Source organism: Pseudonaja textilis, chromosome 15 (genome assembly GCF_049901715.1).
Source record: "Pseudonaja textilis isolate UNSWEBS1 chromosome 15, rPseTex1.2, whole genome shotgun sequence".
NCBI lineage: Eukaryota > Metazoa > Chordata > Lepidosauria > Squamata > Elapidae > Pseudonaja > Pseudonaja textilis.
This window is the reverse complement of record NC_142004.1, coordinates 2885001-2902688: the sequence shown is the minus strand read 5'-3', so window position 1 is coordinate 2902688 and position 17688 is coordinate 2885001. Positions and strand designations below refer to the sequence as shown.

Sequence of the window (17688 nt, the reverse complement as noted above, 5' to 3'; positions counted from 1 at the left end):
TTATATATATTTATTTACTTTATAACTGAACTTAAAATTCTACATTTCATTCAGTTTGATTATTTGAATATTGAGCCAGCGCTGTCCAAAGGAATTTCCGCAGTCACCTGGCTAGCATGACCTCGCAGAACGCTGTTCCCTTCCAACCAAAGTGATATCTATTTATCTACTTCCATTTCCAGGGCTTTCAAACTGCTAGGTTGGCAGGGGCCGAGCTCAGGACAGGAGCTCACGCCGTCACGTTGTGTTTGGGTCTCAAACCTTTCCAACTGACAAGCCCAATATCCAATTAACCATTGAGCCACCATGCCGATGAGATAATTGCCCTATGTAATCCATGCCCTTCATCCTCCTGCCAGACAGAAAGATTGATCGATATGGTAAACATGGACCTGAAACAGGCCTCATCCGGAATGCCACCAGTCGGTCCAAAGAGGTGAGAACATCACGGAGGAGACAGGAGTGCAGCTAAGTGGGCTTTTTGAGGTGGGGGGATTGAGAACCTGGCCTGCAAGGGCAGAGCCTGCATATCATTTGGGCATAAGCGCTGGGTTTTCTTCTGGCAAGCCTAAGAGAGGCTTAAAGGTGGCTTGTGAAATTGGGCTTTGTCTGTCTGTTCAGCTTGTCTGTCGAGGCTTCCCACTTTTTTCCAAAAAAGAGTGTTAAGTAAGAAGAAGGGTGCTAGGTGGAGAATGAGCTGCAGGTAGCACTTCAAGGCAAATCCCCTGCTTGGGTTCTCTGGGATGCTGTCTGCGGTCTGAAAAGGAACAGGAGGAATGTTAGGATCTCAAACACCTAAAGAGGGGAGAGGATTTTGTTGGTAGCTTGTCCAAGAATGGAAGCCTTGTTCAGAGAAGCCAGGAGGGGAGATTCCAATCTTTCCTGATCTTAACAATGAATAATCTTCCCCTCCTCCTCTTCCTTCTCCTCCTCCTCCTCTTCCTTCTCCTCCTCCTCCTCCTCCATCTTCCTTCTCATCGTCTCCTCTTTCTCCTTCTCCTTCTCTTCTCCTTCTCTTCATCCATCATCCTTCTCTCTTCTTCTTCTCTCCTCCTTTCTCATTTCTTTTTCCTGCCTTCCTCCCTCCCTCCCACTTCTCTTCCTCCTCCACCACTATCCTTCTCTTCCTCTCCCTTAGATTTAATAAAACAGGAGGTCCCTAGTGCAGTTTCCAAGATTATGTGTGTGCCCCTAATTCTCAAATTACAGTCTTGATTGATGTCAATCTAATCCTTGTCTGATCATGCCTGCTCTTCTAAGAGGACTTGGTTCTCTCCTTGACTCTCGCAAACTCTGGTTCATGCTCTGCCCCTCTTTAATTTTCCCCCTTAAATCATTTTAAATCATTTTAAATAGGGAATAACTTGGATTTCTTTGGAACACTCCAAAAGCTCTGTTTCCTCTTCTAGGGGCACCACTAAGAGCTCTTGCCCAACTGGATCATTGCCAAATGCCAACCAAGCTACCAGTTCTCTGGCTCTCAACCCTCCAGTGTTTTCCAATCCAAGGAGCTTAAGAGAAGATTCAAAAAGAAAACAACAACCCGGATGTCGATTCTCGCTCAACAGGATCCTGAACCTCCCTTGGCAGACGGGGAAGATGCTAAACAAAGGAAGGTTCTGTGCACCATTGGTAGCCCTGATTGTGATTGTGATTGTGATTGTGATTGTGATTGTGATTGTGTGGGAGCCATGTCACCCCTCTGAGCAAGAGGGAGAAGGGAAGCCCAAAAGGCAGGTCTGCTCTTTGTGCCTTGGATGCAGATCACATCCCACAAAACAGATTAACAGAGCGTCAGAAGGGAGCTTGGAGGTCTTCTAGTCCAACCCCCAGCTCAAGCAGGGAGATACCATTCCAGATAGTCCAGAAAGAGGAGAGAAAGAGTGATGAGAGAAAGAGAGGGAGAGAAAGAGAGAGGAGATAAAGAGAAAGAGGAGAGAAAGTGTTTTGTGAAAGAGAGGGAGAGAGAGAAGAGAAAGAGGAGAAAAAGAGTGATGAGAGTAAGAGAGTGAGAGAGATAAAGAGAGAAAGGAGAGAAAGGAAAGAAAGAGTGATGAGAGAGAGAGAGAGAGAGGAGAGAAAGAGAAAGACACAGACACAGACACAGAGAGAGAGAGAGAACAGGGAAAACAGATGCTCCTTCCCTCAACCGACATCTCCCTCCTATAAGCTGAGAGATCCGTGTTGTACAAACTCTACACATTTCATAGTATCACAGAATGACAAAGTTGGAAGGGGACTTGGAGAGAGCCAGTCCAACCCCCCATTTCATCCATTCCCAGTCGATGCTCCGGTAGACCTTGACTTACAACGACCATCGGGGATCAGAATTTCCATCGCTAAGCAAAGCAAATACGTGAAATGACTGGTGTCCGATTTTACAAGCTTGTTTTGGGGCGTGTTAGAGCAATTGTGAAAATGGAACCATAAAGACCTTCCGTGAACCCAGCTTCTCCTGTTGACCTCTCCGGTCGGAAGCCGGCTGGGAATGGGGCCAAAGGCAATCGGCGGGCTGGTGCGCACACACCGGCCTAGGAGACAGATGCCTCGATCTTCCATAAAGAGGGAAGATTCGCCCAGAGCAGACAGCTGGTCATTTGCATTCTTTTTACAGAGCCGTTGAGGCCACTTGGAGGTTTGTTTGTATCCTCAGGCTCAAGTTGCTTCTGCTCTAACAGGATAGTGGGGAAGGGGAGGATTATGAAACCCTTCATAATGCAAGGAAGAGAAACCCTTCCATTCCTCACTCTCCTTTCCGAGCTAAAGTAGCTTCTGGGATGAGAAGAGAAACGTCTTCAAAGGAAAATCAAAGAAGTCCAGTTGCCTCCCCCCAAAAAGCACCTTTGGGTCTGCCGAAAGGACTGTATGGTAGACAGGAGATTGTGTTCTGACCTCGGCTTCCCCAAAAAGCACTAAGGAGACCCTTTGTTCTGGCAAAACCCCTTTTATGAAACGAAGGTGAACTTATTGTGTTCACGTTCAGCCCAAGGCCTGGCAAACAATCTTTCAAGGGTCTAATGAAGAGCCCAGGCCTCACCTACCTCGGAGAGCTGCCAAGTAAATATTTCCAAACACAGTGTTGACAAGGAAGGTCTCAGCACAGAGTCTCTGAGGTGTATAGACAGATACGCACACGTCTGCAACAAATGAATTGTTTCCTGCACAAGCCCCCTCCCCTTTTGCTCCTCTTTTAATCCCTATGGGAAGAGCCATTCACCATACACCTGTGGCCTTAATCCCACGTCAACCCTGAGATTTTCATTGTTCTTTTCTTTTGGCAGCTCTGCGCATGTGCAGGTTGGGAAGAGACTCCAGCTGTTCTTCAGCCCTACTGATCTCCGACTCCCAAGGCAGCTGATGACTGCCAGCCTACCCTGGCCCCCATCTCTGCCTCTGATGCAGAGCCCTCATCTGAGCCTTCCTCAGCCTCCAGGACTGGCCCAGGTTCCTCCCAAAACATCCTCATTGTCTGACTCTGCACTCACATCTTGTGAAGGCAAGCTCTTCTGCTCATTACTTCTCCTCACTGTTAGGAGGTTTCTCCTTAATCACACATATAAAATTAACATTTCTTCGGAACCCTCAGGAAGCTCTGTTTCCTCTTCTAGGGGCACCACTAAGAGCTCTTGCCCAACTGGATCATTGCCAAATGCCAACCAAGCTACCAGTTCTCTGGCTCTCAACCCTCCAATGTTTTTGCCAATCCAAGGAGCTTAAGAGAAGATTCAAAAAGAAAACAACAACCCGGATGTCGATTCTCGCTCAACAGCATCATGAACCTCCCTTGGCAGATGTGGAAGATGCTAAACAAAGGAAGGTTCTGTGCACCATTGGTAGCCCTGATTGTGATTGTGATTGTATGGGAGCCTTGGAGGTCTTCTAGTCCAACCCCCAGGTCAAGCAGGGAGCTACCATTCCAGACACTTCAGAAAGAGGAAAGAAAGAGTGAAGAGAGAAAGAGTGATGAGAGAAAGGGAGTGAGAGAGATTAAGAGTGAGAGGAGAGAGAGGATGAGAGAAAGAGATAGAGGAGAGAAAGAGTGATGAGAGAAAGAGAGAGAGAGAGAGAGGAGATAAAGAGAAAGAGTGAAGAGAGAAAGAGAGGGAGAGAAAGGGAGGGAAAGAGAGAAAGAGTGAGAGGAGAGAGAAGAGAAAGAGTGATAAGAGATAGAGGAGAGAAAGAGTGATGAGAGAAAGAGTGATGAGAGATAAAGAGAGAAAGGAGATAAAAATTGTGAGTTTTGCGTTTCAAGATGTTTTGTTCTATTCAGAGGACATTTCCAAAACATTTAACCCGGAGGCAGAAAACCTGCAATCTGCACCTTCACTGATTCCTCCAATACAGGCTGATGGGAATTGGAATTCCACGTTGCCTGGAAAGGAAGTCAGTGACCATCCCAGTTTTAAATCAGAGCAGATTTCCGTTTCTTCACAAAAAAACAGAATGTCTTGTTCCAACTCTTGAAGGAAAATGGCAGATTTTTGCAAGCAAACAGCTCTGGTTTTATCTCCTTCCTGGACGGAGTGCTGATAGGCCAATAAAACCATCCAGCTCTTACCTCCCATCTTAGCTGGGGCCAAGGTAAGAGCAAGGCTATAAAACGGTGGTTCCCAAAGTGGGGGGTACCGCCCCCTGGGGGGCAGTGGGATGCCTTAGGGGGGCACTGAGAGGCAAGGGGGGTGCTGGAGGTGGGCTCCTCGCAGGGAACAATTCAGGGGTGGGATTCTACCGGTTCATTACCGTTCCCAGTAGTTTGGAGAACTGGTAAAATGGGCCCCTGGCTAGCCCTGCTCCTCTCCACCCGCTCCTCCATTTTCCTGCTCACTCAGTCCTTATTGCGCACCTGCAACATCGCACGCATGACCGCCAAGCCACGCCCACAAATTAGGCCACGCCCACAGAAACAGTTGTTAAGAGATTTGAATCCCACCCCTCGGTGGGGGCCACTGAGGATGGGATTATAGCACCAAGGGGGCGGTGGACTGAGAAAGTTTGGGAACCACTGCTATAAAAGGCCGAACTCGCCAGGTATCGAAATTCATCTTGCTTGCAGCTTCAACACTGACAAAATGCATCCTGCTCACCTTCTGGTCCTGTTGGGAGGTAAGTGGAGATTTTCCAGACCCAGTAGATCCAAAGAATCCATTCAGGGATACGGCAGGCTTCGCTTGCTGAGTGATTTCCAGAGGTTGTGTGAAACACCTGCCTGAATTGTTTCTTTACATACAGGTGAGCAGGAGGGCAAAAAAGCAAGCTGGTTCATTGTAGGTTAGTCGAGAACTGTGTGTGTGTGAGAGAGAGAGAGAGAGAGACAAAGAGACAGAGAAAGAGTGAGACAGAGAGAGAGGAGAGAAATAGAGGAGAGAAAGAGTGATGAGAGAAAGAGGGAGAGAGAGAAGGAGAGAGAGAGGGGAGAAAGAGTGATGAGAGAAAGAGAGGGAAAGAAAGAGAGAGGAGATAAAGAGAAAGAGGAGAGAAGTGATTTTTGAAAGAGAGGGAGAGCGAGAGGAGGAGATAATGAGTGATGAGAGAAAGAGAGGGAGAGAAATAAAGAGGGAAAGGAGAGAAAGAGGGATGAGAGAAAGACACAGAGAGCGAAAGAGAGAGAGGAGAGAGAGGACATAAGAGTGATGAGAGAAAGAGGGGGAGAAAGAGAAAGGAGAGAAAGAGAGGGAGAGAAAGAGAGGAAATAAAGAGAAAGAGGAGATAAAAAGTGATGAGAGAAAGAGAGTGAGAGAGAGAAAGAGAGAAAGGAGAGAAAGAGTAATGAGAGAAAGAGAGAGAGAGAGAGAGAGATAATAAGCGATGAGAGAGAGAACAGGGAAAACAGATGCTCCTTCACTCAACCAACATCTCCCTTTTATAAGCTGAGAGATCCGTGTTGTACAAACTCAACCCATGTCATAGCAGCACAGAACAACAGAGTTGGAAGGGGCCTTTGAGGTCATCCAGTCCAACCATCCATTCCCAGTCCACTGTTCGGAAAGTCCTCAATTTACAACGACTATCAGGGACCAGAATTTCCATTGCTAAGGAAAGCGAATATCCTAAATGACTGGTGTCCGATTTTACAAGCTTGTTTTGGTCTAGTTAGTGCAGTTGTGGAAAAGGAACCACAAAGTCCTTCCGTGAACCCAGCTTCTCCTGTTGACTTCACCGGTCAGAAGCAGCGGTCTGGTGCGCATGGACCGGCCTAGGAGACAGATGCCTCGATCCTCCCAAAAGAGGGAAGATTCACCCAGAGCAGTCCGGTAGCCTAGAGGTAGAGCTCTCACCTCACAATCAGGAGTCTGTGTGTTCAATCCTAGGTAGAGGCAGATATTTCCCTCTCTTTCGGCACAATGAGAATATATCTGCTGAACAAAACTCCGTGCTGGTGACAGGAAGGGCATCTGGCCAGTAAACATTCTGCCAGCTCCATTCAGTTGCCCAGACTCCACCCCGCAAGGGATTACGGGGTCCTGAAAAGGAGATGATGCTTTATCCAACCGTCACTTAGCAGGGAACTGGATTTGGCTGCTGGATATTTGGGAAACGCTAATGCTGATCTCCTTGTGGTGTGGTGCAGTTTGTGTCTCCCTCTTAGGAGCTGCCAGCATTCCTCGACCGTCTCTCAACATCATGCTATTCGGCAACATGATTCAATGTACCATCCCCTGCGAACAATCTTGGTTGGGTTATCTGGACTACGGTTGCTACTGCGGCTCAGGAAGTAGTGGGATACCGGTAGATGACGTGGATAGGTAAGGCCTCACCTGGGGATCACAGAACCTAGAATCCTAGGGTTGGAAGAGACCTCGGGGGTCTTCTAGTCCATCCCCTCCTGCAAGTGGCAGGAGATCCTCTAAGGTTCCAGACTCCCTTTGGGCTCGAAGGGATCATAGAAAGAAGGACGGAATAATTAAACACAATACTAGAGTTGGAAGGGGCCTTGGAGGTCTTCCAGTCCATCCCCCTGTTCTGGCAGGAAACCCTAAACCATTTCAGACAAGTGGTTGTCTAATCTCTTCTTCAAACCTCCAATGTTGCGGCACCCACAACGCCTGGAGGCAAGTTAATTGATCTCACTGTTTGGAAGTTCCTCCTTAATTCCAGGCTGCTGCTCCCCATGATCAGTTTCCCTCCGTGGCTTCTTGTCCCGCCTTCAGGGGCTTTGGGGGAACAGGTTGGACCCCCTCCTCTCTGTGGCAGCCCCTCAAATATCGGGAGACTGTTCCCATGTCACCTGTAGTATAACGGATCCTCTATCGTCCTTGGACAGTTTGCAAGTGCAAGAGAATCGCTTGGATGAAATGGCATGTGGGAAAGACCTTGGCAGACGTGGTGAAGAGATGCTATCTAGGGAAGAGTCCGATAAGAGAGGGCAAATAAAAATAAATAAAATAATAAATAAAAATAAAGAAAGGGCAGAGATCAGAGATGTATAAGGGGTGGAGAGAGAGGAAGAATTGTTCTTTTGGATAAGCAAGGTTCTGTTAAGGAACATTTATAATGAAGCTCAGAGAGCACCAGGGACCCCACAATCTTCCTCCTCCTCCTCTTCCTCATCCTCCTCTTCCTCCTCCTCCTCCTCCCCCTCCCCCCCCTTCCACACCCCCTCTACCATCCTAGCAATAATGACGTTATCTAGTTGGGTCATGAAACATCCGCAAGAAAAGAACTAAGCTTAGAGAGCAACAAGGACCCCGTGGTCTTCCTCCTCCTGCTCCTCCTCCTCTTCCTCCACCACCTCTTCCTTCTTTCCACAAACTCCGCTCCATCCTAGCATTGATGCTGCTCCCTAGTTGGGTCACGAAACACCCGCAAGAAAACAACCAAGTTCAGAGAGCACCAAGGACCCCACGGGACCCTCCCACCTCCTCCACCTCCTCGTTCTGCTCTCTTCCACAATCCCCCCACCTCCCTAGCACTGATTATATTGCCTAGTTGGGTCATGAAACGTTTGTAAGAAAACAACCAAGCTCAGAGAGCACCAGTCAACCCCTCCCACCGATTTCTCACACCTGCAGAGCCAGCTCTAACTCTTCCTCCTTTTGGCCAGGTGCTGCAAAACACATGACGAGTGCTATTATAAAGCCGGACAAATTCCTGGATGTAGTGTCCAGCCAAATGAAGTCTTCAACGTAGACTATTCATATGAATGTAATGAAGGCCAACTCACCTGCAACGGTAAGTATCACAAACCCCAACCGACCCGTCCTTCCAAGAGAGGGCCACGCAGGAGCAACTCTGCAAGCTGTCCTGAGTCCCAGGCTTGGTTGAGCCTTTGCTGGATGATGATGTCATGAAAAGGGGTTTGGGCAATTCCTATTATAGCTCTACCTGGAGGAGGTCTTTGTTATGTGAAATATTCTGGCCCAGGCCTTAATGGCCCACCCATTAACAAAGGTGGGGGTGAGTTTCTGCTTCTGAGTTTCTACTCTTTTTAGGGGAAATATTCTGTCTTTTTAATATTTCCTAGGATATTTCCATTTCCTAGGAGAGGGGTGGGTGCTACCTTCCTACAGGGGCGTCGTCGGGAGAGCACAATGCAAGCTCTATCCCTTTTCGCCTAGGCGCGCAACTTCACAACGGGTATTGAAAAGACACAGGGCTGCGTCTCGCAATAGTGCAGCGTTTGTTTTGGTCATGCCTCCCCTGAGGTTCACCATTTCCTTCTTCCCTCCAGAGAGCAACAATGAGTGTGAAATGGCTGTTTGTAATTGTGACCGCGCAGCAGCCATCTGTTTCGCCAGATTCCCTTACAACAAGAACTACTGGAGTATCAACACCGAGATACATTGCAGATGATATTTGAGAGGCTTCAGCGCAAGGACTGTGGCAGTTACTCACCTGCGCCTGGCAATTCTCTGGATGGGCCTCTATTATATATATATATATAAATAGAAAATTATATACATATATAATTATTAAAAAACAAAAGGAACCGTTTCCTGAACAATAAAGTGAGGTGCCGATACCGGATTAGGTTTTCTGCTCCGTTTTCTTTTATTTACAGGAAGTAGAGAGGGAGGGAGAGAGAAGGAGAGAAAAAGAGATGGGGAGGGAGAGAAAGAGAGGGGGAGGGAGAGAAAGAAGGAGGGAGAGGGGGAAGATCGAGGGAGAGGGGAAGAGAAAGAGGAGGGATGGAGAAAGAGAGAGAAGGGGGAGAGGGAGAGAGAGAAAAAGAAGGAGGGAGAGAGAGAAAGAGAGAGAAGGAGGGAAGGGGAGAGAAGGGAGAGAGAAAGAGTGGGAGGGAGAAAGAGGGAGAGAGAAGGAGAAAAAGAGGTGGGGTGAGAGAAAGAGAGGGGGAAGGAGGGAGGGAGAGGGAGGGAAGAGAAAGTAAGGGGAGGGAGAGAAAGAGAGGGAGGGTGGGAGGGAGGGAGAGAAAGAGAGAAGGAGGGAAAGGGGAGGGAGAGAGGGAGAGAAAAAGAGAGAAAGGAAGGAAAGGGGAGGGAGGGAGAGAAAGAGAGAGAAGGAGGGAAAGGGGGAGGGAGAGAGGGAGAGAAAGAGAGAGAAGGAGGGAAAGGGGGAGGGAGAGAGGGAGAGAAAAGAGAGAAGGAAGGAAAGGGGAGGGAGGGAGAGAAAGAGAGAGAAGGAGGGAAAGGGGGAGGGAGGGAGAGAAAGAGGGGAGGGAGGGAGGGGGGAGGTGAAGAGAAAGGGAAGGGAGGGAGAGGGGGGAAAGATGGAGGGAGAGGGGGAAGAGAAAGAGGGGGCGGAGGGAGAAAAGAGAGAGAAGGAGGGAAAGGGGGAGAGGGAGAGAGAGAAAGAGAAGGAGGGAGGGAGAGAAAGACAGAGAAGGAGCGAAGGGGAGGGAGGAAGGGAAAGAAAGATAAAGAAGGAGGGGAAGACAGAAGGAGGGAGGGAGAGAAAGAGAGAGAAGGAAGGAAAGGGGAGGGAGGGAGAGAAAGAGAGAGAAGGAGGGAAAGGGGAGGGAGGGAGGGAGAGAAAGAGAGAGAAGGAGGGAAAGGGGGAGGGAGAGAGGGAGAGAAAGAGAGAGAAGGAGGGAAAGGGGGAGGGAGGGAGGGAGAGAAAAGAGAGAAGGAAGGAAAGGGGAGGGAGGGAGAGAAAGAGAGAGAAGGAGGGAAAGGGGGAGTGAGAGAGGGAGAGAAAGAGAGAGAAGGAGGGAAAGGGGGAGGGAGAGAGGGAGAGAAAGACAGAGAAGGAGGGAAAGGGGAGGGAGGGAGGGAGAGAAAGAGAGAGAAGGAGGGAAAGGGGGAGAGGGAGAGAGGGAGAGAGAGAAAGAGAGAGAAGGAGGGGAAGACGGAAGGAGAGAGGGAGAGAAAAAGAGAGAAGGAGGGAAAGGGGGAGGGAGGGAGGGAGAGAAAGAGAGAGAAGGAGGGAAAGGGGGAGGGAGGGAGAGAGAGAAAGAGAGAGAGGGTGGGTGGGAGGGAGAGAGAGAACAGATGCTCCTTCACCCAACCAACTTCTCCCTTCAAAAGCTGAAAAATTTAGCTCCCTCGCTAGCTCCAGGCGCCAGGATCTCCATGTAGTCCTCAACTTAGTGGCCATGCAACGTTACAACAGCACTGAAAAAAGGGACTTACAACCATTTTTCAGACTTCCGACCATTGCAGCATCCCTATGTGATTTATGTTCGGGTGCTTGGCAACTGACTCACACTTACGACGGTTGCAGGGTCCCTGGGTCGCGCCTTTTGCGACCTTCTGAGAAGCCAGATTCACTTAACAACTGTGGGACCTGCTTCACAACAGCGGCATCCAAAAAAAAGCTAATAAACTGAGGCCAACTGGGTGGTGAACTAAACCAGAGCAAAACCAGGTGTTGAATTCTGGGAGTTGAAGTCCAGAGGTCTTGAAATCCCCAAGTTTGGTTGCCTCTCCTTTAGATGTTGGTGACCCGAAGAGAAGAGAAGATAATAGAGAGAATAGAGAACAGAATAGAATAGAATAGAATAGAATAGAATAGAATAGAATAGAATAGAATAGAATAGAATAGAATTCTCTATTGGCCAAGTGTGATTGGACACACAGGGAATTTGTCTTGGTGCAAATGCTCTCATTAGACGTAAAAGAAAAGATACATTCGTCAAGAATCATCAGGTACAACACTTCATAATAGTCGCAGGGTACAATAAGCAATCAAGTATACTAGGAAACAGTCAATATAGATCGTAAGGATACAAGCGACTCAGTCATACACTCACAAGTGGGAGGGGATGGGTGATAAGGAGTGATGAGAAGATTAATAGTAGTGCAGACTTTGTCAATAGTTGGACAGTGTCGAGGGAATTATTCGTTCAGGAGAGTGATGGCATTCAGGGAAAAACTCCCCTGTGTCTAGTTGTTCTGGGGTGCAGGGCTCTGTAGCATCGTTTTGAGGGTGGGAGTGGAAACAGATTATGTCCAGGATGGGAAGGGTCTGTAGATATTTTCCTGAAGATTTATTGAAGTGATTTATTGAAGATTCGCATGACCTGGTACCTATGGCTGCACCCAGGTGTAGCAGTTGATTTGTAGGAGGGCAGGCGTGCAACGAGCCAGGGATCCGCCAGGGATCCGACGGGATGCAGCCATTGGATGCATTGTTGGCGGCCACTCTTGGAAACAACGCAATTGGTTCTTTGTTTCTCGATGTCACAATTCCTCTCCGGAGGAGCTGTGGGCCAAGAGGATGGAAAGTTTCCCTCACACAGCTCCTCCTGCCCACAGGCCAAACTGCCTCTCCTTGCCTGAAAAAGATCCCCTCTTGGCCTACTCCAAGCCCACCACGTTCGGGAGAAGAAGCCAGCAAAGTCACCACCGGAATTATGCACACGCTTTCAAAAAGACTCATGGCCACCAGATTAGAATCTTTTTGGGGGGGGGGATCCACCAAGCGTCTTCCCGTGAGAAAATCTCCAGATGGGGGGATCTCTGGCTCAGGACACCCCGAACCCCAATTTTTTTCCAATGTCTCAGGCCACCCCAAATGCCAGCTGACCTTCAGGCATCCTGGATCCATTCCCAGGCTCTACAGTCCATTTGGGAAGCGTAAGAGGAGAATATTTTTGAGATCCTTGGATGTCTGAGATTTCAGACTTAGGTTGATACACGCAACAACCTGAAATAACTCCTAAGTTACCTAGCTTGGAGCGTAGAGACAGGGGTGGGATTCAAATTTTTTAACAACTGGTTCTGTGGGTGGGGCTAGGTGGGCATGTCCATGTGACTGGATGGGCATGGCTGCTTCTTCTTCTTCTTCTTCTTCTTTCTCATCTCTTTTTCCTGCCTTCTTTCCTCCCTCCCTCCTTTACTTCCTCCTCCACCACTATCCTTCTCTTCCTCTTCCTTAGATTTAATAAAACAGGAGGTCCCTAGTCCAGTTTCCAAGATTCTGTGTGTGCCCCTAATTCTCAAATTAAAGTCTTGATTGATGTCAATCTAATCCTTGTCTGATCATGCCTGCTCTTCTAAGAGGACTTGGTTCTCTCCTTGACTCTCGCAAACTCTGGTTTATGCTCTGCCCCTCTTTAATTTCCCCAATTAAATCGTTTTAAATAAGGAATAACTTGGATTTCTTCGGAACACTCCAGAAACTCTGTTTCCTCTTCTAGGGTCACCACTAAGAGCTCTTGCCCAACTGGATCATTGCCAAATGCCAACCAAGCTACCAGTTCTCTGGCTCTCAACCCTCCAATGTTTTTGCCAATCCAAGGAGCTTAAGAGAAGATTCAAAAAGAAAACAACAACCCGGATGTCGATTCTCGCATCAACAGGATCCTGAACCTCTCTTGGCAGATGTGGAAGATGCTAAACAAAGGAAGGTTCTGTGCACCATTGGTAGCCCTGATTGTGATTGTGATTGTGATTGTGTGGGAGCCGTGTCGCCCCTCTGAGCAAGAGGGAGAGGGGAAGCCCAAAAGGCAGGTCTGCTCTTTGTGCTTTGGATGCAAATCACATCCCACAGAACAGATTAACAGAGAGTCAGAAGGGACCTTGGAGGTCTTCTAGTCCAACCCCCAGCTCAAGCAGGGAGATACCATTCCAGAGACGTGGCTGTCTGGTCTCTTCTTGGAAGTATCATGCGTACGATGTCAGGAAAATCTAGATACAATGCAGACCTGACAGTCTAAATTGCTCGTTCAGGCTGTTCAGATCCTTGGTGCATAAGGTAGGATTATGCTGGCTGGAGAATTCTAAGATTTGAAGTCCACAAATCTTACAGTGGTCAAGCCTGTGGACCCCTGGACTAAGGTTAAAATTTTGGGGGTCTGGGCAAGAAACCAAAGATCAGGAGACCTGGTTTAAAAAAAAATCAGAATTTATTCAAGGCGTGTTTAAAACTCCTGGCTCGCATGAAAAGTAACGACAACGTAAAAGTAGATTAATAAATTTACTATTAAAAAGTAAAAAAAAATAGTAAAAGAGATAAAAGAGCCGTTCATCCATCCTCAAACAGCTGCACACAAGCAACCACCGGAGCGCCGTTTCCCGTTTTCTACCACCAGGGGCGGAAGAGAGCCGACGCGACGCTCTAGCCGCTGGTCGGGAAATCCCACCGGTCCCGTTTCCTACCACTAGGAGCGGAAGAGAGCCGACGCGACGCTCTAGCCGCTGGTCGGGAATTCTCTCCCCTTCCCACTGGGGGAATCTACTTCCAGGTGGGCCTTTCTGTTCGCGGCTACGAGCGGCGGCGGCGGTGGAGCTGCGGTGGCCGGGGAGCCTCGGCTGGAGGTGAGGCCGCCTTCTCGGGCTGGAGAGGCCGCTGGAGCCCGGTAGAGTCGCCTCGAGATGCGCTGGGCTTGGCTGGCCCGCGGGCGAGGGGTCCTCTGACCATGTGCAGAGGGCGTTTTCCGGCGGGGGAGGCTGGGGAGCATCGCCAGGAGGGTCAGCCTGACCGTCGGGAAGCGCTGAAAGGCGAAGTGTCGCGCTGAAATCGAGCAAGTTGTTAGTTTCGCAGACAACCAGCTTGGGGTGCTGGACTAGGAGACTGGGAGTTCTAGTCCCGCCTTAGGCATAGAAAGCCAATTGGGTGACTTCGGACCAATCACTGGCAGACTGGGAGTCCTAGTCCCGCCTTAGGCATAGAAAGCCAATTGGGTGACTTTGGACCAATCACCAGGAGACTGGGAGTCCTAGTCCCGCCTTAGGCATAGAAAGCCAATTGGGTGACTTTGGACCAATCACCAGGAGACTGGGAGTTCTAGTCCCGCCTTAGGCATAGAAAGCCAATTGGGTGACTTTGGACCAATCACCGGGAGACTGGGAGTCCTAGTCCCGCCTTAGGCATAGAAAGCCAATTGGGTGACTTTGGACCAATCACCAGGAGACTGGGAGTCCTAGTCCCGCCTTAGGCATAGAAAGCCAATTGGGTGACTTTGGATCAATCACCAGGAGACTGGGAGTTCTAGTCCCGCCTTAGGCATATACAGCCAATTGGGTGACTTTGGACCAATCACCGGGAGACTGGGAGTTCTAGTCCGGCCTTAGGCATATACAGCCAATTGGGTGACTTCGGACCAATCACCGGGAGACTGGGAGTCCTAGTCCCGCCTTAGGCATATACAGCCAATTGGGTGACTTTGGACCAATCACTGGCAGACTGGGAGTTCTAGTCCCGCCTTAGGCATATACAGCCAATTGGGTGACTTCGGACCAATCACTAGGAGACTGGGTGTTCTAGTCCTGCCTTAGGCGTATAAAGCCACGATTTTTCTATAAAAAGTATGAAACGAACAAGGGGGGTTAAAGTATAATAGTAATAACAACAAAGCAAAAATAATACTAATAGCAACAATGGTGCATTGGAAGATCTGCAAGAAATATCATTTGCCTGTAAGCAAGAACTGGTGGGACCCTAAAATAGAAAAAGTCATAGAAAATGAAGAAGTGAAATTACTCTGGGACTTCAGAATCCAGACAGACAGGCACTTGCCACATAACATCTCGGACTTAACAGTTGTGGTCGATAAGAAAGACCAAAAAAAGTCTGGATAGTGGATGTGGCCGTGCCTGGAGACAGCAGAATAGACGAGAAAGAACTGGACAAGATCACAAAATACAAAGACCTACAAATAGAAATAGAACGACTGTGGCAAAGGCAAGCAAGGGTAGTACCAATAGTCATAGGCGCCTTGGGTACAGTCCCAAAACAAGTGGAGCGCTACTTGAAGACCATCAGTGGCATTGACACATTTGCCATCTGTCAATTGCAGAAGGCAGCTTTCTACTGCTTCTCCACCCACCGGTTCTGACAATCTCCTTTTCCCCAGGAAAGCCGAAGGAAATGTCCTCCGAATCCAGCAAGAAGCGGAAGCCAAAGGTCATCCGCATGGATGGAGGGCCGCAGGAAGGCAAGCGGAGCAGATCGGACATTGATCAGGTAAAGTGTGCAGGAGGATTCTTTGCAAAACCTGTGGGGGTGGGGAGGTACGTGACAAAGTGCACAGCTGAAGGAGGAGGGCCCACCCCGGGATCCAACTGTCAGGGGTCCGGCAATTACCCCAATTAAATCATGAGTCTCGAGCCAAACTTCCAAAACTTTAAAAGGGTTTATTAAGAGTAGACATGCCGGCCCTGCCTGGGTGTAGCCGACTCTGAGACACATCATTCATTGTCACCCATGACCCTGGTTTTCCCCCACCCCCTGGGTGAATCATAATTCATATTCTCCAATGCGGCACATCCATAGCCAAGAGTCATGAATCATGCTCTCCAATTAGAATTTTGCGTGGCATAAACCTCGGTCACCTAGAAATTATCTTTGAAACATTTATGGAATGCAAGCTGCCCACTGCTTCCCCCTCCCTTTCTGTTGGCAACACTATTTTATGAGTTGACATTCGGCTCCCCTCACTTCTTGAAGGTGACCTGTACAACACAAAAAAACAAATTTATTGCAGGCATGTTTACTCCTAATAAATCTTTACATTTGAAAATCCGGCTAGAAACTCATGATGTAAATGGGGGTAACTACTGGAGCCCTGACAGTTAGCCGACTCAGAGACACATAATTCATCGTCACCCTAGACCCTGGTGTTCCCCCACCCCCTGGGTGTATCGTAATTCATATTCTTCAATGGGACACATCCATAGCCAGGAGTCATCAATCATGCTCTCCAGTTAGAATTTTGCGCGGCAAAAACTTCCATCACCTAGAAACTATCTTTGAAAAACTATGTATGGAATGCACTTTTGATTTCCAAGCTGCCGCGCTGCTCTTTCCCCCTCTCCCTTTCTGTTGGCAACTCTTAAAAAGACCAGAGAAATACTTGATGAGTTTTACACCAACCTTAAAAGCTAGTGATTAAACCTGTAGCAGCAGCGCCCGCTTGGAAGGTGGAGGTTTTGTTCCTAGGACGACGCAGGAAGAACGGAAGCAAGGCATTTTTCCTCTGTGGCTGCTCGGTTGAAGTGACAACCACCTGCCAAGTTCACCTGCCTCTCCTTCCTCCTCCGTTCCTCTCCATAGGACACCAGGTATTACAGCGAAGAGGCCGAGGTGGAACTGCGGGACCCCAACCGAGATTATGAACTTTACAAACAGACCTGCCAAGATCTTCAGAGGCTGATGGCGGAAATCCAGGAGCTGAAGAGCAAAGGCCACAAGGACAACGTACGTCGCCTCATGTCATCCCTCCCCCCCTCTCTCTAACCAGCCTCCCTCTCCACGTGCGACGGGGCGCGTTCCTCCCTGCGCTGCCCCAAGCTTCCAAATCCACGCCCCAGGAGTTTCCTTAAACTCACGCCTCGTTCTCTTTTTCCAGGCTGTGGAAATCGAAGAGCGACGCATCCAGAGCTGCGTCCACTTCATGACTCTGAAGAAGCTCAACCGCTTGGCTCACATTCGGCTGAAGAAGGGAAGGGACCAGACCCACGAGGTGCGGCCGAGTCTAACGGGGAGAAGCTGCAGGGAAGCGTGGAATAAATGGACCACGTTGGGGCGGTGCGGGAGGGCTTGAAACGTGGGGGTTGCAGCTTGCTACTGGGGTGCGACATATTGGCCACGGAGCAGCTCAACGGTGCTCACACGCGTATGTACGCATACACAGCTCGCTCCAGCAGCATCCCACGCGCTCGCGGCCTCGCGCTCGCATGCCCCCGGCCCTCCCAAAAACCCATCCCATCTCCCTCCCTTCTCTGGGCCACTAACCCTCAGAGGTTGGGGAACCCTGATCTCGACTCTCTAACGTGGCAACTTCGACCCTCGTTTTTCTTTCTTTTTTTGTTCTTGTCGTTTTAAACAATTTTATTTCGGTTTTCACAAAACGAAGAAAAATAAAGCATCTTTTTTTTTTAGTGAACAGCTTGGTTCCAGGTTTTCACATCTCCATACAGATATAATCTCAGTTCCATATTCATCTTCAGGTTCATATCTTATCACTACTTCAGATATTCTTTATTAATTTTTCCCCCTCAAATACTTCCGTCAGGCTCATTTTGTAGCTCTCTCATTCATATCTAAATCTATTACATATCCTTTTCAAGCTTTTCATATTTTCAAAATAATTATACTTATACTTCTATCTGTCCTGTGTACAATTTCACTCTATATCCACATTTCAAACATTACAAAACAAGGTTTTCCCTATAGTTGCCAATTAAAGTGTGTCACCTTCTTATAGAATAGAATAGAATAGAATAGAATAGAATAGAATAGAATAGAATACCTTTATTGTCGTTGCATTCAAAATACAATGAAATTTGAAAGCTACTCCAGCACAGTGCCCCAAACACCACATCATAATCACACTACGGAGTATTTAAA

At 48.5% G+C, this 17688-nt stretch overlaps 2 protein-coding genes and 1 long non-coding RNA gene across 4 annotated transcripts in view; 2 read left to right on the top strand and 1 right to left on the bottom strand.

The window, feature by feature from the left end:
* The window catches only part of LOC148124623 (uncharacterized), a 45486-nt gene extending 37799 nt beyond the window's left edge, over positions 1–7687 (bottom strand). The window contains exons 1-2 of the long non-coding RNA XR_015739602.1: positions 7593–7687; positions 7018–7561 (exon numbers count right to left, since the gene is read on the bottom strand). This is a non-coding gene — a long non-coding RNA (uncharacterized LOC148124623). The remainder of the gene's footprint in view (positions 1–7017; positions 7562–7592) is intronic.
* LOC113454258 (acidic phospholipase A2 homolog textilotoxin D chain-like) lies at positions 4939–8964 on the top strand. The gene is made up of 4 exons (XM_087913148.1): positions 4939–5103; positions 6569–6743; positions 8042–8169; positions 8669–8964. Exons 1-4 carry the CDS (start codon positions 5070–5072, stop codon positions 8788–8790), a joined length of 459 nt encoding a protein of 152 aa, XP_087769274.1. The 5' UTR covers positions 4939–5069; the 3' UTR covers positions 8791–8964.
* Positions 8965–13574: 4610 nt separating this feature from the next.
* Positions 13575–17688, top strand: part of THOC5 (THO complex subunit 5) — a 19732-nt gene continuing 15618 nt past the window's right edge. Inside the window, exons 1-4 of one of the 2 annotated variants that reach the window (XM_026722187.2) lie at positions 13575–13655; positions 15194–15303; positions 16393–16536; positions 16688–16801. In XM_026722187.2, coding sequence (XP_026577972.1) covers positions 15208–15303; positions 16393–16536; positions 16688–16801 — 354 coding nt within the window. In that variant the 5' untranslated portion in view covers positions 13575–13655; positions 15194–15207. Of the gene's footprint in view, positions 13697–15193; positions 15304–16392; positions 16537–16687; positions 16802–17688 lie in introns of both variants that reach the window. The other variant, XM_087913132.1, reaches the window with a different exon arrangement.